General features: G+C 49.4%; 1 protein-coding gene across 2 annotated transcripts in view; it reads left to right on the top strand.

The window, feature by feature from the left end:
* LOC138950300 (neogenin-like) overlaps window positions 1-27,545 on the top strand; it is a 153,330-nt gene that overhangs the window by 70,031 nt on the left and 55,754 nt on the right. Inside the window, exons 4-11 of one of the 2 annotated variants that reach the window (XM_070322052.1) lie at window positions 2,891-3,172; window positions 3,967-4,129; window positions 4,463-4,602; window positions 11,339-11,614; window positions 16,529-16,697; window positions 19,007-19,152; window positions 19,723-19,909; window positions 23,228-23,378. In XM_070322052.1, the coding sequence (XP_070178153.1) occupies window positions 2,891-3,172; window positions 3,967-4,129; window positions 4,463-4,602; window positions 11,339-11,614; window positions 16,529-16,697; window positions 19,007-19,152; window positions 19,723-19,909; window positions 23,228-23,378 (1,514 nt within the window). Of the gene's footprint in view, window positions 1-2,890; window positions 3,173-3,966; window positions 4,130-4,462; window positions 4,603-11,338; window positions 11,615-16,477; window positions 16,698-19,006; window positions 19,153-19,722; window positions 19,910-23,227; window positions 23,379-27,545 lie in introns of both variants that reach the window. The other variant, XM_070322051.1, reaches the window with a different exon arrangement.

Genomic DNA, 27,545 nt, shown 5'->3' with positions numbered 1-27,545 from the left:
ACACTTTGAGGCACCCCCTGAATACAGTCATGTTTTGTGTGCCTACAGCCTTACCCTAACACTTTGAGGTGCCCCCTGAATACAGTCATGTTTTGTGTGCCTACAGCCTTACCCAAACACTTTGAGGTGCCCCCTGAATACAGTCATGTTTTGTGTGCCTACAGCCTTACCCTAACACTTTGAGGTGCCCCCTGAATACAGTCATGTTTTGTGTGCCTACAGCCTTACCCTAACACTTTGAGGTTCCCCCTGAATACAGTCATGTTTTGTGTGCCTACAGCCTTACCCTAACACTTTGAGGCACCCCCTGGATACAGTCATGTTTTGTGTGCCTACAGCCTTACGCTAACACTTTGAGGTGCCCCCTGAATACAGTCATGTTTTGTGTGCCTACAGCCTTACCCTAACACTTTGAGGCGCCCCCTGGATACAGTCATGTTTTGTGTGCCTACAGCCTTACCCTAACACTTTGAGGTGCCCCCTGAATACAGTCATGTTTTGTGTGCCTACAGCCTTACCCAAACACTTTGAGGCGCCCCCTGGATACAGTCATGTTTTGTGTGCCTACAGCCTTACCCTAACACTTTGAGGTGCCCCCTGGATACAGTCATGTTTTGTGTGCCTACAGCCTTACCCTAACACTTTGAGGTGCCCCCTGAATACAGTCATGTTTTGTGTGCCTACAGCCTTACCCTAACACTTTGAGGCGCCCCCTGGATACAGTCATGTTTTGTGTGCCTACAGCCTTACCCAAACACTTTGAGGTGCCCCCTGGATACAGTCATGTTTTGTGTGCCTACAGCCTTACCCTAACACTTTGAGGTGCCCCCTGAATACAGTCATGTTTTGTGTGCCTACAGCCTTACCCTAACACTTTGAGGTGCCCCCTGAATACAGTCATGTTTTGTGTGCCTACAGCCTTACCCTAACACTTTGAGGTGCCCCCTGAATACAGTCATGTTTTGTGTGCCTACAGCCTTACCCTAACACTTTGAGGTGCCCCCTGAATACAGTCATGTTTTGTGTGCCTACAGCCTTACCCAAACACTTTGAGGTGCCCCCTGAATACAGTCATGTTTTGTGTGCCTACAGCCTTACCCAAACATTTTGAGGTGCCCCCTGGATACAGTCATGTTTTGTGTGCCTACAGCCTTACCCAAACACTTTGAGGTGCCCCCTGGATACAGTCATGTTTTGTGTGCCTACAGCCTTACCCAAACACTTTGAGGTGCCCCCTGAATACAGTCATGTTTTGTGTGCCTACAGCCTTACCCTAACACTTTGAGGCACCCCCTGGATACAGTCATGTTTTGTGTGCCTACAGCCTTACCCAAACACTTTGAGGTGCCCCCTGAATACAGTCATGTTTTGTGTGCCTACAGCCTTACCCTAACACTTTGAGGCACCCCCTGGATACAGTCATGTTTTGTGTGCCTACAGCCTTACCCAAACACTTTGAGGTGCCCCCTGGATACAGTCATGTTTTGTGTGCCTACAGCCTTACCCTAACACTTTGAGGCACCCCCTGGATACAGTCATGTTTTGTGTGTCTACAGCCTTACCCTAACACTTTGAGGTGCCCCCTGAATACAGTCATGTTTTGTGTGCCTACAGCCTTACCCTAACATTTTGAGGTGCCCCCTGGATACAGTCATGTTTTGTGTGCCTACAGCCTTACCCTAACACTTTGAGGTGCCCCCTGAATACAGTCATGTTTTGTGTGCCTACAGCCTTACCCTAACACTTTGAGGTGGCCCCTGAATACAGTCATGTTTTGTGTGTCTACAGCCTTACCCTAACACTTTGAGGTGCCCCCTGGATACAGTCATGTTTTGTGTGCCTACAGCCTTACCCTAACACTTTGAGGTGCCCCCTGGATACAGTCATGTTTTGTGTGCCTACAGCCTTACCCTAACACTTTGAGGTGCCCCCTGAATACAGTCATGTTTTGTGTGCCTACAGCCTTACCCAAACACTTTGAGGTGCCCCCTAAATACAGTCATGTTTTGTGTGCCTACAGCCTTACCCTAACACTTTGAGGTGCCCCCTAAATACAGTCATGTTTTGTGTGCCTACAGCCTTACCCTAACATTTTGAGGTGCCCCCTGAATACAGTCATGTTTTGTGTGCCTACAGCCTTACCCTAACACTTTGAGGTGCCCCCTGGATACAGTCATGTTTTGTGTGCCTACAGCCTTACCCAAACACTTTGAGGTGCCCCCTGGATACAGTCATGTTTTGTGTGCCTACAGCCTTACCCAAACACTTTGAGGCACCCCCTGAATACAGTCATGTTTTGTGTGCCTACAGCCTTACCCTAACACTTTGAGGCACCCCCTGGATACAGTCATGTTTTGTGTGCCTACAGCCTTACCCTAACACTTTGAGGCACCCCCTGGATACAGTCATGTTTTGTGTGTCTACAGCCTTACCCTAACACTTTGAGGTGCCCCCTGAATACAGTCATGTTTTGTGTGCCTACAGCCTTACCCTAACACTATGAGGTGCCCCCTGAATACAGTCATGTTTTGTGTGCCTACAGCCTTACCCTAACACTTTGAGGTGCCCCCTGGATACAGTCATGTTTTGTGTGCCTACAGCCTTACCCTAACACTTTGAGGCGCCCCCTGGATACAGTCATGTTTTGTGTGCCTACAGCCTTACCCAAACACTTTGAGGTGCCCCCTGAATACAGTCATGTTTTGTGTGCCTACAGCCTTACCCTAACACTTTGAGGTGCCCCCTGGATACAGTCATGTTTTGTGTGCCTACAGCCTTACCCTAACACTTTGAGGTGCCCCCTGAATACAGTCATGTTTTGTGTGCCTACAGCCTTACCCTAACACTTTGAGGTGCCCCCTGGATACAGTCATGTTTTGTGTGCCTACAGCCTTACCCAAACACTTTGAGGCGCCCCCTGAAGACATCACCATCCGCCTCAACGACACGGCCATGTTCGAGTGTCAGTCGGTGGGAGTGCCTCCCCCTGATGTGCGGTGGTTTCGGGAGAGCGTGGCGGTGATACCGGGCCCCAAGACCATCATCTACCCGTCCGGCGTGTTGGAGATCGCCACGGTAACGGCCGCTGACTTTGCGCAGTACCGCTGTGAGGTGTCCAACATGGAGCGATCCCGCTTCTCTCCCTTTGCTACTCTCTCTCTCAACATGCAAGGTGAGTGTGTGTGTGTGTGTGTGTATGTGTGTGTGTGTGTGTGTGTGTGTGTGTGTGTGTGTGTGTGTGTGTGTGTGTGTGATGAAATGAACGCGTTGGTTTGTGTCGACTTTGAATGTCTTCAAGCCATTATTAGCATGGTAGAAGTATTTTGTATGAATAAGATGCTGCTACTGTTGTGTGTAGTGTGTGTTTGCCCCAGACAGGACCGCCAATGACATGTATAATCTCTTCCTCGTGGTCAAAAACAAATACCCGATTTTTCGTAGCGCTCTCCAGTCCACCCAGCTGGAAATGGGTACCTGTCCCTATTGAGGGCGGTGGAAGGTAAAGGCTATTGAGGGCGGTGGAAGTCAAAGGCAGTGAGGGCGGTGGAAGGCAAAGGCAGTGAGGGCGGTGGAAGGTAAAGGCAGTGAGGGCGATGGAAGGTAAAGACTATTGAGGGCGGTGGAAGGTAAAGACTATTGAGGGCGGTGGAAGGTAAAGACTATTGAGGGCGGTGGAAGGCAAAGGCAGTGAGGGCGGTGGAAGGCAAAGGCAGTGAGGGCGGTAGAAGGCAAAGGCAGTGAGGGCGGTAGAAGGTAAAGGCAGTGAGGGCGGTGGAAGGTAAAGGCAGTGAGGGCGGTAGAAGGCAAAGGCAGTGAGGGCGGTGGAAGGCAAAGGCAGTGAGGGAGAGGAGATGGGCACCACCCTTATAAAGCTGGTCTGAAAGAAGTTAAGATCTCTGACATCTTTTTCCTCTATGATCATATGTATGGTTATAAGAAAAGGTTTACCTGTGTGTTTGAACCCAGACCCCCCGGAGAGTGAGGCCCCAAGTTTCGTGCTACGGCCCCGTGACCAGGAGGTGGTGGTGGGGGGGGAGGCTTTCCTGCACTGCGCGGCTAACGGTCGCGACCACCTCAAGCACCCCCCCTCCATCTTGTGGCTCAAAGATGGTGCCACCGTCGACTTCTCGTGAGTTGGGCTTTTTACACGCATGGTGTCTCTTTTGTAGGAACTTTTCTTTTTTGAAACTTCCTTTTTCATGACATAGGATGTGGATAGAGAATATATTGTTTGTGTGTGTGTGTGTGTGTGTGAGTGAGGTGAGAGAATACGAGAGGAGAGAGATGTGTGCCTCAGTCAATTTTCATTAAATGTTCATTATAAAAACATAAGTAGGTTGCAATGCCACATTCTTCACAGACAAAATTAAGCACAATGTGTGTGTTTAGAACTTGGCTCCATGGCAGTCGGTTGTCTTGTCACGGTGTTCAGTGGTCAAGTGAATGTTTGTGTTTTGTGCAGGGAAGCCCAGAGGGTGACACTACGAGGCGCCGGCACCCTACACATTAAGGACGTGCGTCGAAAGGACGCGGGGACGTACACGTGTCGTGCGAAAAACAAAGGGGACACCATTGACACGGACGCAACATTGACGGTGCTAGGTAGGATTTGTTCTGTACGCAACATTGACGGTGCTTGTTATGTACACCACATTGACGGTGCTAGGTAGGATTTGTTCTGTACACCACATTGACGGTGCTAGGTAGGATTTGTTATGTACGCCACATTGACGGTGCTAGGTAGGATTTGTTCTGTACGCAACATTGACGGTGCTAGGTAGGATTTGTTATGTACGCCACATTGACGGTGCTAGGTAGGATTTGTTCTGTATACCACATTGACGGAGCTAGGTAGGATTTGTTATGTATACCACATTGACGGTGCTAGGTAGGATTTGTTATGTATACCACATTGACGGTGCTAGGTAGGATTTGTTATGTACGCCACATTGACGGTGCTAGGTAGGATTTGTTATGTACGCCACATTGACGGTGCTAGGTAGGATTTGTTATGTACGCCACATTGACGGTGCTCGGTAGGATTTGTTCTGTACGTCACATTGACGGTGCTTGGTAGGAGTTGTTCTGTACTCACTTGGGACAGAAATGTTACTGGTGTGTTGACAGTGTTTGTGTGAAAGTCACTCCTTGTGCTGGTATTGCCTTTGATTTCCCCAACACAACTCTCACCAATCCTTGACTTGCCCAACACAACCCACACCAAGCCTTGACTTGCCCAACACAACTCACACCAATCCCTGACTCGCCCAACACAACTCACACCAAGCCTTGACTCGCCCAACACAACTCACACCAAGCCTTGACTTGCCCAACACAACTCACATCAAGTCTCGACTTGCCCAACACAACTCACACCAAGCCTTGACTTGCCCAACACAACTCTCACCAATCCTTGACTTGCCCAACACAACCCACACCAAGCCTTGACTTGCCCAACACAACTCACACCAAGCCTTGACTTGCCCAACACAACTCACACCAAGCCTTGACTTGCCCAACACAACTCACACCAATCCCTGACTTGCCCAACACAACTCTCACCAAGCCTTGACTTGCCCAACACAACTCACACCAAGCCTTGACTCGCCCAACACAACTCACACCAAGCCTTGACTCGCCCAACACAACTCACACCAAGCCTTGACTCGCCCAACACAACTCACACCAAGCCTTGACTTGCCCAACACAACTCACACCAAGCCTTGACTCGCCCAACACAACTCACACCAAGCCTTGACTTGCCCAACACAACTCACACCAATCCCTGACTTGCCCAACACAACTCACACCAATCCCTGACTTGCCCAACACAACTCACACCAATCCTTGACTCGCCCAACACAACTCACACCAATCCTTGACTCGCCCAACACAACTCACACCAATCCCTGACTTGCCCAACACAACTCACACCAATCCTTGACTTGCCCAACACAACCCATACCAAGCCTTGACTTGCCCAACACAACTCACACCAAGCCTTGACTTGCCCAACACAACTCACACCAATCCTTGACTTGCCCAACACAACTCACACCAAGCCTTGACTTGCCCAACACAACTCACACCAAGCCTTGACTTGCCCAACACAACTCACACCAATCCTTGACTTGCCCAACACAACCCACACCAATCACTGACTCGCCCAACACAACTCACACCAATCACTGACTCGCCCAACACAACTCACACCAATCCTTGACTTGCCCAACACAACCCACACCAAGCCTTGACTCCCCAAACACAACTCACACCAAGCCTTGACTCGCCCAACACAACTCTCACCAATCCTTGACTTGCCCAACACAACTCACACCAAGCCTTGACTCCCCAAACACAACTCACACCAAGCCTTGACTTGCCCAACACAACTCTCACCAATCCTTGACTTGCCCAACACAACTCACACCAATCCTTGACTCGCCCAACACAACTCACACCAATCACTGACTCGCCCAACACAACTCACACCAATCCCTGACTTGCCCAACACAACTCACACCAATCCCTGACTTGCCCAACACAACTCACACCAATCCTTGACTCGCCCAACACAACTCACACCAAGCCTTGACTTGCCCAACACAACTCACACCAAGCCTTGACTTGCCCAACACAACACACCAATCCCTGACTCGCCCAACACAACTCACACCAATCCCTGACTCGCCCAACACAACTCACACCAATCCTTGACTTGCCCAACACAACCCACACCAAGCCTTGACTTGCCCAACACAACTCACACCAATCCTTGACTTCCCCAACACAACCCACACCAAGCCTTGACTCCCCCAACACAACTCACACCAAGCCTTGACTTGCCCAACACAACTCACACCAATCCTTGACTTGCCCAACACAACTCACACCAATCCTTGACTTGCCCAACACAACTCACACCAATCCTTGACTCGCCCAACACAACTCACACCAATCCTTGACTCGCCCAACACAACTCACACCAAGCCTTGACTTGCCCAACACAACACACCAATCCCTGACTCGCCCAACACAACTCACACCAATCCCTGACTTGCCCAACACAACTCACACCAATCCTTGACTCGCCCAACACAACTCACACCAATCCTTGACTCGCCCAACACAACTCACACCAAGCCTTGACTCGCCCAACACAACTCACACCAATCCCTGACTCGCCCAACACAACTCACACCAATCACTGACTCACCCAACACAACTCACACCAATCCTTGACTTGCCCAACACAACTCACACCAATCCCTGACTTGCCCAACACAACTCACACCAATCCTTGACTCCCCCAACACAACTCACACCAAGCCTTGACTTGCCCAACACAACTCACACCAATCCCTGACTTGCCCAACACAACTCACACCAATCCTTGACTTGCCCAACACAACTCACACCAATCCTTGACTCGCCCAACACAACTCACACCAATCCTTGACTTGCCCAACACAACTCACACCAATCCTTGACTTGCCCAACACAACTCACACCAATCCTTGACTTGCCCAACACAACTCACACCAATCACTGACTCACCCAACACAACTCACACCAATCCTTGACTTGCCCAACACAACTCACACCAAGCCTTGACTTGCCCAACACAACCCACACCAAGCCTTGACTTGCCCAACACAACCCACACCAAGCCTTGACTTGCCCAACACAACTCACACCAAGCCTTGACTTGCCCAACACAACTCACACCAAGCCTTGACTTGCCCAACACAACTCACACCAAGCCTTGACTTGCCCAACACAACTCACACTAATCCTTGACTCGCCCAACACAACTCACACCAATCCCTGACTCGCCCAACACAACTCACACCAATCCCTGACTCTCCAAACACAACTCACACCAATCCTTGACTTGCCCAACACAACTCACACCAAGCCTTGACTTGCCCAACACAACTCACACCAAGCCTTGACTTGCCCAACACAACTCACACCAATCCTTGATTTGCCCAACACAACTCACACCGAGCCTTGACTCCCCCAACACAACTCACACCAAGCCTTGACTTGCCCAACACAACTCACACCAAGCCTTGACTCGCCCAACACAACTCACACCAAGCCTTGACTTGCCCAACACAACTCACACCAATCCTTGACTTGCCCAACACAACTCTTACCAATCCCTGACTTGCCCAACACAACTCACACCAATCCCTGACTTGCCCAACACAACTCACACCAATCCCTGACTTGCCCAACACAACTCACACCAATCCTTGACTAGCCCAACACAACTCACACCAAGCCTTGACTTGCCCAACACAACTCACACCAATCCCTGACTCGCCCAACACAACTCACACCAAGCCTTGACTTGCCCAACACAACCCACACCAAGCCTTGACTTGCCCAACACAACTCACACCAAGTCTCGACTTGCCCAACACAACTCACACCAAGCCTTGACTTGCCCAACACAACTCACACCAATCCCTGACTTGCCCAACACAACTCACACCAAGCCTTGACTTGCCCAACACAACCCACACCAAGCCTTGACTTGCCCAACACAACTCACACCAAGTCTCGACTTGCCCAACACAACTCACACCAAGCCTTGACTTGCCCAACACAACTCACACCAATCCCTGACTTGCCCAACACAACCCACACCAATCCCTGACTTGCCCAACACAACTCACACCAATCCTTGACTCGCCCAACACAACTCACACCAAGCCTTGACTTGCCCAACACAACTCACACCAAGCCTTGACTTGCCCAACACAACTCACACCAAGCCTTGACTTGCCCAACACAACTCACACCAATCCCTGACTCGCCCAACACAACTCACACCAAGCCTTGACTTGCCCAACACAACCCACACCAAGCCTTGACTTGCCCAACACAACTCACACCAAGTCTCGACTTGCCCAACACAACTCACACCAAGCCTTGACTTGCCCAACACAACTCACACCAATCCCTGACTTGCCCAACACAACTCACACCAAGCCTTGACTTGCCCAACACAACCCACACCAAGCCTTGACTTGCCCAACACAACTCACACCAAGTCTCGACTTGCCCAACACAACTCACACCAATCCCTGACTCGCCCAACACAACTCACACCAATCCTTGACTCTCCAAACACAACTCACACCAATCCCTGACTTGCCCAACACAACTCACACCAAGCCTTGACTTGCCCAACACAACTCACACCAAGCCTTGACTTGCCCAACACAACTCACACCAATCCTTGATTTGCCCAACACAACTCACACCAAGCCTTGACTCCCCCAACACAACTCACACCAAGCCTTGACTTGCCCAACACAACTCTCACCAATCCCTGACTTGCCCAACACAACTCACACCAATCCTTGACTTGCCCAACACAACTCACACCAATCCTTGACTTGCCCAACACAACTCACACCAAGCCTTGACTTGCCCAACACAACCCACACCAAGCCTTGACTTGCCCAACACAACTCACACCAATCCTTGACTTGCCCAACACAACTCACACCAAGTCTTGACTTGCCCAACACAACTCACACCAATCCCTGACTCGCCCAACACAACTCACACCAATCCCTGACTCGCCCAACACAACTCACACCAATCCTTGACTTGCCCAACACAACTCACACCAATCCTTGACTCGCCCAACACAACTCACACCAAGCCTTGACTTGCCCAACACAACTCACACCAAGCCTTGACTCGCCCAACACAACTCACACCAAGCCTTGACTTGCCCAACACAACTCACACCAAGCCTTGACTTGCCCAACACAACTCACACCAAGCCTTGACTTGCCCAACACAACCCACACCAAGCCTTGACTCCCCCAACACAACTCACACCAAGCCTTGACTTGCCCAACACAACTCTCACCAATCCCTGACTTGCCCAACACAACTCACACCAATCCTTGACTTGCCCAACACAACTCACACCAATCCTTGACTTGCCCAACACAACTCACACCAATCCTTGACTTGCCCAACACAACTCACACCAAGCCTTGACTTGCCCAACACAACTCACACCAATCCTTAACTTGCCCAACACAACTCACACCAATCCTTGACTCGCCCAACACAACTCACACCAAGCCTTGACTTGCCCAACACAACTCACACCAAGCCTTGACTTGCCCAACACAACTCACACCAAGCCTTGACTTGCCCAACACAACTCACACCAATCACTGACTTGCCCAACACAACTCACACCAAGCCTTGACTTGCCCAACACAACTCACACCAAGCCTTGACTTGCGCAACATAACTCACACCAATCCTTGACTTGCCCAACACAACTCACACCAATCCTTGACTTGCCCAACACAACCCACACCAAGCCTTGACTTGCCCAACACAACCCACACCAAGCCTTTACATGCCCAACACAACTCACACCAAGCCTTGACTCGCCCAACACAACTCACACCAAGCCTTGACTTGCCCAACACAACTCACACCAATCCTTGACTCGCCCAACACAACTCACACCAAGCCTTGACTCACCCAACACAACTCTCAACAATCCCTGACTTGCCCAACACAACTCTCACCAATCCTTTGACTTGCCCAACACAACTCACACCAATCCCTGACTCGCCCAACACAACTCACACCAATCCTTGACTTGCCCAACACAACTCACACCAAGCCTTGACTTGCCCAACACAACTCACACCAATCCCTGACTTGCCCAACACAACTTACACCAATCCCTGACTTGCCCAACACAACTCTTACCAAGCCTTGACTTGCCCAACACAACTCACACCAAGCCTTGACTTGCCCAACACAACTCACACCAAGCCTTGACTTGCCCAACACAACTCACACCAATCCCTGACTTGCCCAACACAACTCACACCAATCCTTGACTTGCCCAACACAACTCACACCAATCCTTGACTTGCCCAACACAACTCACACCAATCCTTGACTCGCCCAACACAACTCACACCAAGCCTTGACTTGCCCAACACAACTCACACCAAGCCTTGACTTGCCCAACACAACTCACACCAATCCTTGACTCGCCCAACACAACTCACACCAATCCTTGACTCGCCCAACACAACTCACACCAAGCCTTGACTCCCCCAACACAACTCACACCAAGCCTTGACTTGCCATAACCAGTGGCTGTATTGCCTGTGATGTGTGTGCAGTGTCAGACCATAAAGTATCATGTGATGTGATATGTTGTGTGTGATATGTTGTGTGTGATATGTTGTGTGTGATATGTTGTGTGTGATATGTTATATTGTGTGTGATATGTTGTGTGTTATATGTTGTGTGTGATGTGTCTGTGCAGTGCCCCCAGAGTTTAAGAAGAAGCCGACCAACATCTTCGCTCACCCAAACTCCGATGTGATGTTGGAGTGTGAGGCGGAGGGCAGACCCGTCCCAGAGACCACCTGGTACAAGAACGGCGATCGCCTCTACCCCAGCGACTACTTCCAGCTGGTGGCGGGTTCCAACCTCAAGATCCTGGGCCTGGTTAAGTCCGACGAGGGCATCTACCAGTGCTTCGCTAGCAACACGCTCGGCAACGTGCAGGCCTCTGCACAGCTCATGATCCTGCAGCAAGGTGGGTCAAGGTTATGACGTGGGTCAAGGTCATGATGCTGGGTCAAGGTTGTGATGCTGGGTCAATGTCAGGACACTAGCTCAAGTTCATGACTAGCTTTAGGTCATGACACTAGCTCAAGGTTGGGGGAGGTCAAAGATGTAGGTCAAGGGGAGAGGAACTGATCAGGACAAAACTAGGTCAGTGTGGAATGGATGAGATTGTGAAAGGTCAAAGGGAGGGGTTTGAATTAGTACAGAAGTAAGTCAAGGGGAGGGGTGTGAATTAGTACAGAAGTAGGTCAAGGGGTGTGAATTAGTATAGAAGTAGGTCAAGGGGAGGGGTGTGAATTAGTACAGAAGTAGGTCGAGGGGAGGGGTGTGAATTAGTACAGAAGTAGGTCAAGGGGAGGGGTGTGAATTACTACAGAAGTAGGTCGAGGGGAGGGGAGTGAATTAGTACAGAAGTAGGTCGAGGGGAGGGGTGTGAATTAGTACAGAAGTAGGTCAAGGGGAGGGGTGTGAATTAGTACAGAGGTAGGTCGAGGGGAGGGGTGTGAATTAGTACAGAAGTAGGTCAAGGGGAGGGGTGTGAATTAGTACAGAAGTAGGTCGAGGGGAGGGGAGTGAATTAGTACAGAAGTAGGTCGAGGGGAGGGGTGTGAATTAGTACAGAAGTAGGTCGAGGGGAGGGGTGTGAATTAGTACAGAAGTAGGTCGAGGTGGGTCAGGCCCAGAGAAATGGGTCAAAGGTTAAAGTTTGAATCAGAATAGAAGGAGGTATGATCAAGTCGATGTTGAGGTGAGAAAAGTTAGACAGTGGTCAAAGTTAGCACCGTGATGGTTGTGACGAGCGTATCCACACAGGCTTGAGTCAAGGTCAAAGTTAGCACTGTGATGGTTGTGACGAGCGTATCCACACAGGCTTAAGTGAAGGCCAAAGCCTCTGCTACTGCTGTCGAGAAAACTTCAGCGGTTTGAGTGTTTATGTTGAGAATGTTTTCAGGGTGTAAGTTTTCAGTCAGGTGTCATTCATGGAGGTCAAAAGAAAACTTCCTTTTGAAGTGCACTAGTTGGACTGTAGGATTGGAATGAAGTGAGTGGGTTGACTGGTACTCAGCGTGGACTGTAGGACTGGAATGAAGTGAGTGGGTTGACTGGTACTCAGCGTGGACTGTAGGACTGGAATGAAGTGAGTGGGTTGACTGGTACTCAGCGTGGACTGTAGGACTGGAATGAAGTGAGTGGGTTGACTGGTACTCAGCGTGGACTGTAGGACTGGAATGAAGTGAGTGGGTTGACTGGTACTCAGCGTGGACTGTAGGACTGGAATGAAGTGAGTGGGTTGACTGGTACTCAGCGTGGACTGTAGGACTGGAATGAAGTGAGTGGTTTGACTGGTACTCAGCGTGGACTGTAGGACTGGAATGAAGTGAGTGGGTTGACTGGTACTCAGCGTGGACTGTAGGATTGGAATGAAGTGAGTGGGTTGACTGGTACTCAGCGTGGCTAAAGCAGGGGTCAGAGGTCGTCATTACTGTGTTGCTGGTGAGGGAAAGAGAAGGGGAAGCAACTCTTTCTGTCTTTCCCTCCCTCCCCCTCCCTCCTCCCATACCACCACCACCCCCACAACACCACCACCCCCCATCTGCATTAACTTGTTGCCAGTGACGACAGACATCTTCCTCTGGTACCCCCTTCTGTTCACGGCGACCTTCACCCCAACCCACCCCTCCATCCACCCCCACCCAACTCTTGATGTTTGTGTGTGTAGGTAGAGCGTGTTAAGATGACACAGCGTGCACTTCATCCTTTTATGCCCCCCCCCCCCCCCCAACTCTCTCCACCGCCCCGTACTGACACAGCGTGCACCCTGTCCTATCATGCCCCCCCTGTACTGACACAGCGTGCACCCTGTCCTATCATGCCCCCCCTGTACTGACACAGCGTGCACCCTGTCCTATCATGCCCCCCCTGTACTGACACAGCGTGCACCCTGTCCTATCATGCAGCTTGCCTTGTTCCCATCACCTGCGTTAACAGTTGGACAGCTTGTGTTTCACCTGTAAACAAACACCCCCAGACGCAGATTTGGTCGCCCATTAAACGACCTTGCCACTCTGACACAAAGGACTGTTTCACAAGGGCAGGGTTTTACCAGGCTTTGTTAGACCACTGTTTCACAAGGGCAGGGTTTTACCAGGCTTTGTTAGACCACTGTTTTACAAGGGCAGGGTTTTACCAGGCTTTGTTAGACCACTGTTTCACAAGGGCAGGGTTTTATCAGGCTTTGTTAGACCACTGTTTCACAAGGGCAGGGTTTTACCAGGCTTTGTTAGACCACTGTTTCACAAGGGCAGGGTTTTACCAGGCTTTGTTAGACCACTGTTTCACAAGGGCAGGGTTTTATCAGGCTTTGTTAGACCACTGTTTCACAAGGGCAGGGTTTTACCAGGCTTTGTTAGACCACTGTTTCACAAGGGCAGGGTTTTACCAGGCTTTGTTAGACCACTGTTTCACAAGGGCAGGGTTTTACCAGGCTTTGTTTGACCACTGTTTCACAAGGGCAGGGTTTTACCAGGCTTTGTTAGACCACTGTTTCACAAGGGCAGGGTTTTACCAGGCTTTGTTAGACCACTGTTTCACAAGGGCAGGGTTTTACCAGGCTTTGTTAGACCACTGTTTCACAAGGGCAGGGTTTTACCAGGCTTTGTTAGACCACTGTTTCACAAGGGCAGGGTTTTACCAGGCTTTGTTAGACCACTGTTTCACAAGGGCAGGGTTTTACCAGGCTTTGTTAGACCAGCGCTGAAGCTTGGACTGAGACCAGCTGTTATGCTCCCCGCCCCCACCCTGCCCCCCACCCCACCCCACCCCACCCCACCCCACCCTGCCCTCCCTACTTACTGACAGTTTTATCAGGAGTTGTTTGTTTGTTTGGCACGTGTGGTTTGTAGCAGTCCTGCCTCAGGGTGCTTGTGAGTGAACTCAGCGCCCTAAAACTCGGGAAGATTTGCCAAGAAAGTTTACATCTGTGGAGAGGTTAACATTTGTTTACCGTAGTTTGTCCAGGTTTCCGTTGTGTGTGAAACATGTTGACCTTAGTCTCCCATGGTAGATCAGTGAATGTCAGTATGTAGATTAGAATAAAGTATGTGTCATTTTGTAGATTAGAATCATACATGTCATTTTGTAGATGAGTAAATGTGGTTATGTAGATGTGTAAATGTGATTATGTAGATGTGTACATGTGATTATGTAGATGTGTACATGTGATTATGTTGCTGTTAGTGTTAACAGTCTGTACATGTTGGTGTTAACAGTCTGTACATGTTGGTGTTAACAGTCTGTACATGTTGGTGTTAACAGTCTGTACATGTTATTGTTTTCATCTTGCTAAAGGGAGAATGGACCAGAACGGTGCATGTGGTTTGATGCCAGGGTAGCAGTTATGATTTCTGTTTGTTTTATTTCACTCAATCCCATGCGCAGAAATAATGTTTTGAGTTTGCCATGTTTTGTTACACTTGGTTTTTCCCTGGTTTTATTCTTAGTTAGAAGTGAAAGAATTTGTTTTGCTTTTGTTCATTTTGCCTTGGTTTTCAGTTTTCGTATGCTGATTTTTGTTTTTTGGTTTCTGTTTTTTTCTTTTCTTTTTCCCACACCCCTGCTGCCCTGCCATTAACTCCCACCCCCTTGCCACCCCCTTCCCCCACCCCTGTTGCCTTCCACCCTACCCTGTAACTGCCACCCCCTTCCCCCACCCCTGTTGCCTTCCACCCTACCCTGTAACTGCCACGTGCCCTTTCTTGATTCCATCACGCCCTTGTAATGTTTATTAAACTCTCCCTTGTAACTCTTTTTGAACTGGCTTTTGTAACTCTATTTCAACTCTACGTTGAACTATTTCAACTCTACGTTGAACTGGCTTTTTGCTCTTTTTTCCCTGACCTTATTCATTCATTTGATGTTGTGTTGATGTTGTGTTGATGTTGTGTTGATGTTGTGTTGATGTTGTGTTGATGTTGTGTTGATGTTGTGTTGATGTTGTGTTGATGTTGTGTTGATGTTGTGTTGATGTTGTGTTGATGTTGTGTTGATGTTGTGTTGATGTTGTGTTGATGTTGTGTTGATGTTGTGTTGATGTTGTGTTGATGTTGTGTTGATGTTGTGTTGATGTTGTGTTGATGTTGTGTTGATGTTGTGTTGATGTTGTGTTGATGTTGTGTTGATGTTGTGTTGATGTTGTGTTGATGTTGTGTTGATGTTGTGTTGATGTTGTGTTGATGTTGTGTTGATGTTGTGTTGATGTTGTGTTGATGTTGTGTTGATGTTGTGTTGATGTTGTGTTGATGTTGTGTTGATGTTGTGTTGATGTTGTGTTGATGTTGTGTGTATTATCAAATGAAACAAACACTTATCTTTTCATTGGTTTTTTTTCCATCTGTTTCATTTCAATGTTGATGTTTATGTACATCTATATTCACCTTTTTCCATCTGTTTCATTTCAATGTTGATGTTTATGTACATCTATATTCACCTTTCTTTGTCTGTTTTGTCATGGCCTTTGTCTGTTTACGCCCTACATATTTTTACTTTTATATATTGGGTATATTTTTTTGATACTTTTTTTAATGTTTCTCTTTCACTTTAAAATTGCGTTCACTCACAATCATAAACACCATCCTCTTCTCTCTAACCTCCTCCATCCACCCCTCACCCCTCTCCCCCTCCCTCCTCTCTCTTTATCTGCGCCCTCTCTCTCCCCCTCACCCCTCTCCCCCTCCTTCCTCTCTCTTTATCTGCACCCTCTCTCTCCCCCTCCCCCATTCCCCTCTTCGTTCTGTTGATTGTTTGCCCGTGAATCCCCCACTGCCCCCAACAGACACCCCCCTGCCCTCCACACGCTCCCCACTGTCTGCTCCCCTCCCTGCAGGCGCCCTCAAGTCCGACCTTCACAAGCTGCCGCCCTCTCCCGCTGACCTCAAGGCCGTGCTGGTGTCGCGACGCTTCGTCACCGTGTCCTGGACCAGCCCCCAGGACCAGGACTCGCCCGCCGACATCATCGCTAACTCTGTCTACTGGCGCGAAAAGGGCAGTGAGAGGTGGGTGTCACTCTTGTTGTACATTGTGTGTGTGTGTGTCACTGTGTGTGTGTGTCACTCGTGTGTGTCACTGTGTGTGTGTCACTGTGTGTGTGTGTCACTGTGTGTGTGTGTCACTGTGTGTGTGTGTGTCAATGTGTGTGTGTGTCACTGTGTGTGTGTGTGTCACTGTGTGTGTGTGTCACTGTGTGTGTGTGTCACTGTGTGTGGGTGTCACTCTGTGTGTGTGTCACTGTGTGTGTGTGTCACTGTGTGTGTGTGTGTCACTGTGTGTGTGTGTCACTGTGTGTGTGTCACTGTGTGTGTGTGTGTCACTGTGTGTGTGTGTCACTGTGTGTGTGTCACTGTGTGTGTGTGTGTCACTGTGTGTGTGTGTCACTCGTGTGTCACCGTGTGTGTGTGTCACTGTGTGTGTGTGACACTGTGTATCACAGTGTGTGTGTGTCACTGTGTGTGTCACTGTGTGTGTGTGACACTGTGTGTATCACTGTGTATCACAGTATGTGTGACACTGTGTATCACTGTGTGTGTGTGTATCACTGTGTATCACAGTGTGTGTGTGTGACACTGTGTATCACTGTGTGTGTGTGACACTGTGTGTGTGTGTCACTCGTGTGTCACTGTGTGTGTCACTGTGTGTGTGTGTCACTGTGTGTGTGTGTGTCACTGTGTGTGTGTCACTGTGTGTGTGTCACTGTGTGTGTGTGTGGGTGTGTGTCACTGTGTGGGTGTGTGTCACTGTGTGTGTGTCACTGTGTGTGTGTGTGTCACTGTGTGTGTGTGTCACTCGTGTGTCACTGTGTGTGTGTGTCACTGTGTGTGTGTCACTGTGTGTGTGTCACTGTGTGTGTGTGTCACTGTGTGTGTGTCACTTGTGTGTCACTGTGTGTGTGTCACTGTGTGTGTGTGTCACTGTGTGTGTGTGTCACTGTGTGTGTGTGTCACTGTGTGTGTGTGTCACTGTGTGTGCGTGTGTGTGTCACTGTGCATGTGTGTCACTGTGTGTATATCACTGTGTGTGTGTGTGTCACTGTGTGTGTGTGTCACTGTGTGTGTGTCACTGTGTGTGTGTGTGTCACTGTGTGTGTGTGTCACTCGTGTGTCACTGTGTGTGTGTGTCACTGTGTGTGTGTCACTGTGTGTGTGTGTCACTGTGTGTGTGTGTCACTGTGTGTGTCACTGTGTGTGTGTGTCACTGTGTGTGTGTGTGTCACTGTGTGTGTGTGTCACTGTGTGTGTGTCACTGTGTGTGTGTGTGTCACTGTGTGTGTGTGTCACTGTGTGTGTGTCACTGTGTGTGTGTCACTGTGTGTGTGTGTGTCACTGTGTGTGTGTGTCACTCGTGTGTCACTGTGTGTGTCACTGTGTGTGTGTGTCACTGTGTGTGTGTGTGTCACTGTGTGTGTCACTGTGTGTGTGTCACTGTGTGTGTGTGTGTGTGTCACTGTGTGTGTGTGTCACTGTGTGTGTGTCACTGTGTGTGTGTGTGTCACTGTGTGTGTGTGTCACTCGTGTGTCACTGTGTGTGTGTGTCACTGTGTGTGTGTCACTGTGTGTGTGTCACTGTGTGTGTGTGTCACTGTGTGTGTGTCACTTGTGTGTCACTGTGTGTGTGTCACTGTGTGTGTGTGTCACTGTGTGTGTGTGTGTCACTGTGTGTGTGTGTCACTGTGTGTGTGTGTGTGTCAATGTGTGTGTCACTGTGTGAGTGTCACTGTGTGTCACTGTGTGTGTGTGTGTCACTGTGTGTGTGTGTCACTCGTGTGTCACTGTGTGTGTCACTGTGTGTGTGTGTCACTCGTGTGTCACTGTGTGTGTCACTGTGTGTGTGTGTGTCACTGTGTGTGTGTGTCACTCGTGTGTCACTGTGTGTGTCACTGTGTGTGTGTGTCACTGTGTAATAAATAGTGTGTGTGTCACTGTGTGTAATAGTGTGTGTCACTGTGTGTAATAGTGTGTGTGTCACTGTGTGTGTCACTGTGTGAGTGTCACTGTGTGTCACTGTGTGTGTCACTGTGTGTGTCACTGTGTGTCACTGTGTATGTCACTGTGTATGTCACTGTGTGAGTGTCACTGTGTGTGTGTCACTGTATATCACTGTGTGTCACTGTGCATGTGTGTCACTGTGTGTGTGTGTGTGTCACTGTGTGTGTGTCACTGTGTGTGTCACTGTGTGTGTGTCACTGTGTGTGTGTCACTGTGTGTGTGTTACTGTAAATCACTGTGTGTGTCACTGTGTGTGTGTCACTGTGTGTGTATATCACTGTGTGTCACTGTGTGTGTATATCACTGTGTGTCACTGTGTGCAGAGAGAGGGTGAGCAACACAACGCAGACCGAGTTCAACATCCAGAACCTCAAGCCTGACACGACGTACGAGGTTCGGGTCAGGGCCTACAATCCCTTCGGTGCCAGTCAGCGCCAGGCAACCATCACCGTGGTTACTGACCAGGAAGGTAAGTCTCCGCTCGTCTCATCACCAGGGGTATATTTATGGATAGCGTGTCAACTGAACATCGTCTACGGCATTATCATGTCTTGTAAAGTGAAGCTTGCCGCAGACGCTAAGTCAGAATGCATGAACGGCGACATGCCTGTTGACTTGCAAAGCTCCGCCTAAATCAAGGTCTTGTTAGCGTCATCAGTTAAGCTAGGGGAATTCCATATCTTGCAAAGCTCCGCCTAAATCAAGGTCTTGTTAGCGTCATCAGTTAAGCTGGGGGAATTTGATGACTTGCTTCAACCTCCGAGTTGGACTATTCAGAGACTGAGAGAGTAGAGAAATGGCGACCAAAAGGGTGAAAGAAGCAAGAGGGTGTGTGTCACGAACAAGCTGCAGTTTAAACAGGCGTCAGTGCTGATCAGCGTGAAAATGAATATTCAGAATATTTGATTTTGTTGCTGATCTTATCGGCATCGGTTGCTAAATGAAATGACGAGGGAAACCAAAGTTTAGGAACGCTTCCCTTTCGTCCAGCACTTCCAACAGGTGCATTCTGTCATGGATCATGGTGTGTGTGTGACAGTGCACGTGCCCAGCCCCCCGGTCAACCTGCGAGCGGTCACCGTGTCCTCCACAACCATCGCGCTCACCTGGGGACCCCCTGCAGACCCCAAGGGTCAGATCACTCACTACTCGCTCATCTACTACCAGGTGGGGTCGGTTGGGGAGCAGGAGGTCACCGTCATGGGAACCAGTCACACCCTGCCAGAGTGAGTCGCTTGTCTTGTTCACACACACACACACACACACACACACACACACCCCCCCTGCCAGAGTGAGTCGCTTGTCTGGTTCACACACACATACACACCCTGCCAGAGCGAGTCGCTTGTCTGGTTCACACACACACACACGCACACACACCCTGCCAGAGTGAGTCGCTTGTCTGGTTCACACACACACACACACACACACACCCTGCCAGAGTGAGTCGCTTGTCTGGTTCACACACACACACACCCTGCCAGAGTGAGTCGCTTGTCTGGTTCACACACACACACACACACACCCTGCCAGAGTGAGTCGCTTGTCTGGTTCACACACACACACACACACACACACACACACACACACGCACACACACCCTGCCAGAGTGAGTCGCTTGTCTGGTTCACACACACACACACCCTGCCAGAGTGAGTCGCTTGTCTGGTTCACACACACACACACACCCTGCCAGAGTGAGTCACTTGTCTGGTTCACACACACACACAGACACACACACCCTGCCAGAGTGAGTCGCTTCTCTGGTTCACACACACACAACACACCCTGCCAGAGTGAGTCGCTTGTCTGGTTCACACACACCCACACACACACCCTGCCAGAGTGAGTCGCTTGTCTGGTTCACACACACACACACACACACACACACACACACACACACACACACACACACACACACCCTGCCAGAGTGAGTCGCTTGTCTGGTTCACACACACACACACACACACACCCTGTCAGAGTGAGTCGCTTCTCTGGTTCACACACACATGCACACACACACACACACACCCTGCCAGAGTGAGTCGCTTGTCTGGTTCACACACACACACACACACACCCTGCCAGAGTGAGTCGCTTGTCTGGTTCACACACACACACACCCTGCCAGAGTGAGTCGCTTGTCTGGTTCACACACACACACACACACCCTGCCAGAGTGAGTCGCTTGTCTGGTTCACACACACACACACACACACACCCTGCCAGAGTGAGTCGCTTCTCTGGTTCACACACACACACACACACACACACACACCCTGCCAGAGTGAGTCGCTTGTCTGGTTCACACACACACACACACACCCTGCCAGAGTGAGTCGCTTGTCTGCTTCACACACACACCCTGCCAGAGTGAGTTGCTTGTCTGGTTCACACACACACACACACACACACCCTGCCAGAGTGAGTCGCTTGTCTGGTTCACACACACACACACAACACACCCTGCCAGAGTGAGTCGCTTGTCTGGTTCACACACACACACACAACACACCCTGCCAGAGTGAGTCGCTTGTCTGGTTCACACACACACAACACACCCTGCCAGAGTGAGTCGCTTGTCTGGTTCACACACACACACACACACACACACACCCTGCCAGAGTGAGTCGCTTGTCTGGTTCACACACACACACACACACACACACACACACACACACACACACACACACACACACACACACACGCACACACACACCCTGCCAGAGTGAGTCGCTTGTCTGGTTCACACACACACCCTGCCAGAGTGAGTCGCTTGTCTGGTTCACACACACACACACACCCTGCCAGAGTGAGTCGCTTGTCTGGTTCACACACACACACACACACACACACACACACACACACACACACACACACACACAGACACACACACACACCCTGCCAGAGTGAGTCGCTTGTCTGGTTCACACACACACACAGACACACACACCCTGCCAGAGTGAGTCGCTTCTCTGGTTCACACACACACAACACACCCTGCCAGAGTGAGTCGCTTGTCTGGTTCACACACACCCACACACACACACACACCCTGCCAGAGTGAGTCGCTTGTCTGGTTCACACACACACACACACACACACACACACACACACACACACACACACACACACACCCTGCCAGAGTGAGTCGCTTGTCTGGTTCACACACACACACACACACACACACCCTGCCAGAGTGAGTCGCTTGTCTGGTTCACACACATACACACACACACACCCTGCCAGAGTGAGTCGCTTGTCTGGTTCACACACACACACACACACACACACACCCTGCCAGAGTGAGTCGCTTGTCTGGTTCACACATACACACACACCCTGTCAGAGTGAGTCGCTTGTCTGGTTCACACACACACAACACACCCTGCCAGAGTGAGTCGCTTGTCTGGTTCACACACACACACACACACACACCCTGCCAGAGTGAGTCGCTTGTCTGGTTCACACACACACACACAGACACACACACCCTGCCAGAGTGAGTCGCTTGTCTGGTTCACACACACACACACACACACCCTGCCAGAGTGAGTCGCTTGTCTGGTTCACACACACACACACCCTGCCAGAGTGAGTCGCTTGTCTGGTTCACACACACACACACACACACACACACACACCCTGCCAGAGTGAGTCGCTTGTCTGGTTCACACACACACACACACACCCTGCCAGAGTGAGTCGCTTGTCTGGTTCACACACACACACACACACACACACCCTGCCAGAGTGAGTCGCTTGTCTGGTTCACACACACACACACCCTGCCAGAGTGAGTCGCTTGTCTGGTTCACACACACACACACACACACACACACACACCCTGCCAGAGTGAGTCGCTTGTCTGGTTCACCCACACACACACACACACACACACACACACACACACACACACACACACCCTGCCAGAGTGAGTCGCTTGTCTGGTTCACACACACACACACACACTCACACTCACACATACACCAGCTACAACCTACACGAGTGAGTAACTTGTCTAGTGTTGACTTGTTTTGTGTTTGGCTCACACGCACGCACACACTCACACACACTAACACACACACACACACACACACTCACACACACACACACACTCACACACACACACACACACACACACACACACACACACACACACTCACACACACTCACTAACACACACACACACACACACACACACACACACACACACACACACACGCACGCACACACACACACACTAACACTAACACGCACACACGCACACATACACACAAACACGCACGCACTTACATATGAATGCACACACACACACATATACACACACGCACGCACACACACACATGCATCAGGTTGAAATGTTTCAAAAAAACAACCTCGTGTTGTGTTGTGTTGTGTTGAGGGAGTTCAGTTTCCATGTGGTGGCTGAGAGATAACTAGAGTTATTGCCCTTGTGTTGTGCAGTCTGGAAGTGTTTCGGGAGTTCAGTTTCCATGTGGTGGCTGAGAGATAACTAGAGTTATTGCCCTTGTGTTGTGCAGTCTGGAGGTGTTTCGGGAGTTCAGTTTCCGTGTAGTGGCTCACAATCACAACGGGCCCGGCATGAGCACTGCCGAGGTGGTGGGACGGACCTACTCTGACACACCCAGCGCTACTCCCCAAAACTTCACGCTCGAGGTGTCCAGTGCTACGGTCAGTCTGTGTGTGTTTGTGTCTGTGTCACTGTCTGTGTTTGTCAGTCTGTGTGTGTGGTGTATGTGTGTTTGTGTCTGTGTCACTGTCTGTGTTTGTCAGTCTGTGTGTGTTTGTGTGTTTGTGTCTGTGTCACTGTCTGTGTTTGTCAGTCTGTGTGTGTGGTGTATGTGTGTTTGTGTCTGTGTCACTGTCTGTGTTTGTCAGTCTGTGTGTGTGGTGTATGTGTGTTTGTGTCTGTGTCACTGTCTGTGTTTGTCAGTCTGTATCTTTGTGTGTTTGTGTTTGTGTGTGTGTGTGTTGTGTGTTGATTTTGTTGCTGATGTTATCGGCATCGGTTGCTAAATGAAATGACGAGGGAAGCCAAAGTTTAGGAACGCTTCACTTTCGTCCAGCACTTCCAACAGGTGCACACGTGGGTGTGGGTGGATGTGTGTGTGTGTGATGGGGGGTACATGAGGTTGGTTTGTCTGTTTTTGTGTGTGGGTGTGGATGGATGTGTGTGTGATAGGGGGTACATGAGGTTGGTTTGTCTGTTTTTGTGTGTGGGTGTGGGTGGATGTGTGTGTGTGTGATGGGGGGTACATGAGGTTGGTTTGTCTGTTTTTGTGTGTGGGTGTGGGTGGATGTGTGTGTGTGTGATGGGGGGTACATGAGGTTGGTTTGTCTGTTTTTGTGTGTGGGTGTGGATGGATGTGTGTGTGTGTGATGGGGGGTACATGAGGTTGGTTTGTCTGTTTTTTGACTCACATGCGAAGCAAAAGTGAGTCTATGTACTCACCCGAGTCGTCCGTCCGTATCGTTGGATATTTCTTGGACACTATTCAGTCTATCAGTACCAAATTTGGCAAGATGGTGTATGATGACAAGGCCCCAAAAAGCATACATAGCATCTTGACCTTGCTTCAAGGTCAAGGTCGCAGGGGCCATAAATGTTGTCTAAAAACAGCTATTTTTCACATTTTTCCCATTTTCTCTGAAGTTTTTGAGATTGAATACCTCACCTATATATGATATATAGGGCAAAGTAAGCCCCATCTTTTGATACCAGTTTGGTTTACCTTCAAGGTCAAGGTCACAGGAGCTCTTCAAAGTTGGATTGTATATGTCACGGTAGAGACGAAGATCTGGTAGAAACGTCGTTTCTACCGGTAGAGACGAGGATCGTCGTTTCTACCGGTAGAAACGAAGAAATAATACACAAGAGTTTTTAAAACAGATGGTTGCGAGTTGAAAGCGAGAGAAACTTTCATCTTGTAATTAAAACCGCTGGTAAAAGTCACCTCACATAGCACAAATAATACACAAAAGTCTTTAAAACAGCTGGTAAAAGTCACCTCACATAGCACACATAATACACAAGGGAACTCTCTCCCTCCCTGCCCCCCCCCCCCCCCCCCCCCCATAAAAGGCTTGCTCATCACTAGACAGTTTGGAACTGCATTTAGTGCACCAGAAGAATTGTCAGTAGAGGGGTACACTCACTCACCAGAGTGACTGTCTTTGTTCAGACACGATCGGGTGGATTTAGGGTGACATTTTGTAGAGCAGGGTACTGCTGCTCGCTTGCACTTGCATTTAGCGGTGTTACATTTTCCCCTGCACGTGCACACGGAGGCCCCCTTTGCCCAGTTGGTGACTTGTCTTGACGCTTGAATGACGAAGGTCTGTGGAATACTGTTTTCGGAAGTCAAACTAACAGAGATATTTCACGAATTGTGTTCACTCTGAAGGAAAAAAAAGTTGTGATTGCTGTCTTCGCCTGGTCAGTGAAGGCAGTTGTAGTAGGTGAACAATATTTGCTGACATTCTCAATACATTTCCCACAAATGCACGTGCTCTGTAAACAACGTTAAAAATGAGTTCATTCCGGTAAGATAGAACTGTGTTCATAATTGACAAAATCACCTACATTGCACACACACACACAAACGTTTTATTCCGATCGTCGTTTCTACCGGTAGAAACTCCGATCGTCGTCTCTACCGGTAGAAACGACGATCCTCGTCTCTACCGGTAGAAACGACGTTTCTACCAGATCTTCGTCTCTACCGTGACATATACATATTTTGAAGTGACCTTGACCCTGAACTATGGAAGATAACTGTTTCAAACTTAAAATTTATGTGGGGCACATGTTATGCTTTCATCATGAGACACATTTGGTCACATATGATCAAGGTCAAGGTGACTTTGACCCTTATGAAATGTGACCAAAATAAGGTAGTGAACCACTAAAAGTGACCATATCTCATGGTAGAAAGGGCCAATAAGCACCATTGTACTTCCTATGTCTTGAATTAACAGCTTTGTGTTGCATGACCTTGGATGACCTTGACCTTGGGTCAAGGTCACATGTATTTTGGTAGGAAAAATGTGTAAAGCAGTTCTTAGTGTATGATGTCATTGCTAGGGTCATGTAAAGGTCAAGGTCAAGCATGTGAGTCATATGGGCTTTGCCCTTCTTGTGTGTGTGGGTGTGGGTGGATGTGTGTGTGTGTGATTGGGGGTACATGAGGTTGGTTTGTCTGTTTTTGTGTGTGGGTGTGGGTGGATGTGTGTGTGTGTGATTGGGGGTACATGAGGTTGGTTTGTCTGTTTTTGTGTGTGGGTGTGGGTGGATGTGTGTGTGTGTGATGGGGGGTACATGAGGTTGGTTTGTCTGTTTTTGTGTGTGGGTGTGGGTGGATGTGTGTGTGTGTGATGGGGGGTACATGAGGTTGGTTTGTCTGTTTTTGTGTGTGGGTGTGGGTGGATGTGTGTGTGTGTGATGGGGGGTACATGAGGTTGGTTTGTCTGTTTTTGTGTGTGGGTGTGGGTGGATGTGTGTGTGTGTGTGTGTGTGATGGGGGGTACATGAGGTTGGTTTGTCTGTTTTTGTGTGAAGGTGTGGGTGGATGTGTGTGTGTGTGATTGGGGGTACATGAGGTTGGTTTGTCTGTTTTTGTGTGTGCGTGCGTGTGCGTGATAAAGGGGTATTTGGGGTTGGTATGTCTGTGTGTGTGTGCGTGATAAAGGGGTATTTGGGGTTGGTATGTCTGTGTGTGTGTGCGTGATAAAGGGGTATTTGGGGTTGGTATGTCTGTGTGTGTGTGCGTGATAAAGGGGTATTTGGGGTTGGTATGTCTGTGTGTGTGCGTGATAAAGGGGTATTTGGGGTTGGTATGTCTGTGTGTGTGCGTGATACAGGGGTATTTGGGGTTGGTATGTCTGTGTGTGTGCGTGATAAAGGGGTATTTGGGGTTGGTATGTCTGTGTGTGTGTGCGTGATAAAGGGGTATTTGGGGTTGGTATGTCTGTGTGTGTGCGTGATAAAGGGGTATTTGGGGTTGGTATGTCTGTGTGTGTGTGCGTGTTAAAGGGGTATTTGGGGTTGGTATGTCTGTGTGTGTGTGCGTGTTAAAGGGGTATTTGGGGTTGGTATGTCTGTGTGTGTGTGCGTGATAAAGGGGTATTTGGGGTTGGTATGTCTGGGTGTGTGCGTGATAAAGGGGTATTTGGGGTTGGTATGTCTCTGGGTGTGCGTGATAAAGGGGTATTTGGTGTTGGTATGTCTGTGTGTGTGCGTGATAAAGGGGTATTTGGGGTTGGTATGTCTGTGTGTGTGCGTGATAAAGGGGTATTTGGGGTTGGTATGTCTGTGTGTGTGCGTGATAAAGGGGTATTTGGGGTTGGTATGTCTGGGTGTGTGCGTGATAAAGGGGTATTTGGGGTTGGTATGTCTGTGCGTGATAAAGTGGTATTTGGGGTTGGTATGTCTGTGCGTGATAAAGGGGTATTTGGGGTTGGTATGTCTGTTTGTGTGTGTGCGTGATAAAGGGGTATTTGGGGTTGGTATGTCTGAGTGTGTGCGTGATAAAGGGGTATTTGGGGTTGGTATGTCTGCTTGTGTGTGTGTGTGTGATAAAGGGGTATTTGGGGTTGGTATGTCTGTTTGTGTGTGTGCGTGATAAAGGGGTATTTGGGGTTGGTATGTCTGGGTGTGTGCGTGATAAAGGGGTATTTGGGGTTGGTATGTCTGTGTGTGTGCGTGATAAAGGGGTATTTGGGGTTGGTATGTCTGTGTGTGTGCGTGATAAAGGGGTATTTGGGGTTGGTATGTCTGGGTGTGTGCGTGATAAAGGGGTATTTGGGGTTGGTATGTCTCTGTGTGTGTGCGTGATAAAG

The sequence above is a fragment of the Littorina saxatilis genome, linkage group LG16 (genome assembly GCF_037325665.1).
Source record: "Littorina saxatilis isolate snail1 linkage group LG16, US_GU_Lsax_2.0, whole genome shotgun sequence".
Lineage (NCBI taxonomy): Eukaryota > Metazoa > Mollusca > Gastropoda > Littorinimorpha > Littorinidae > Littorina > Littorina saxatilis.
Note: the sequence above shows the minus strand (reverse complement) of the source record. Positions and strands in the feature narration are given on the sequence as shown.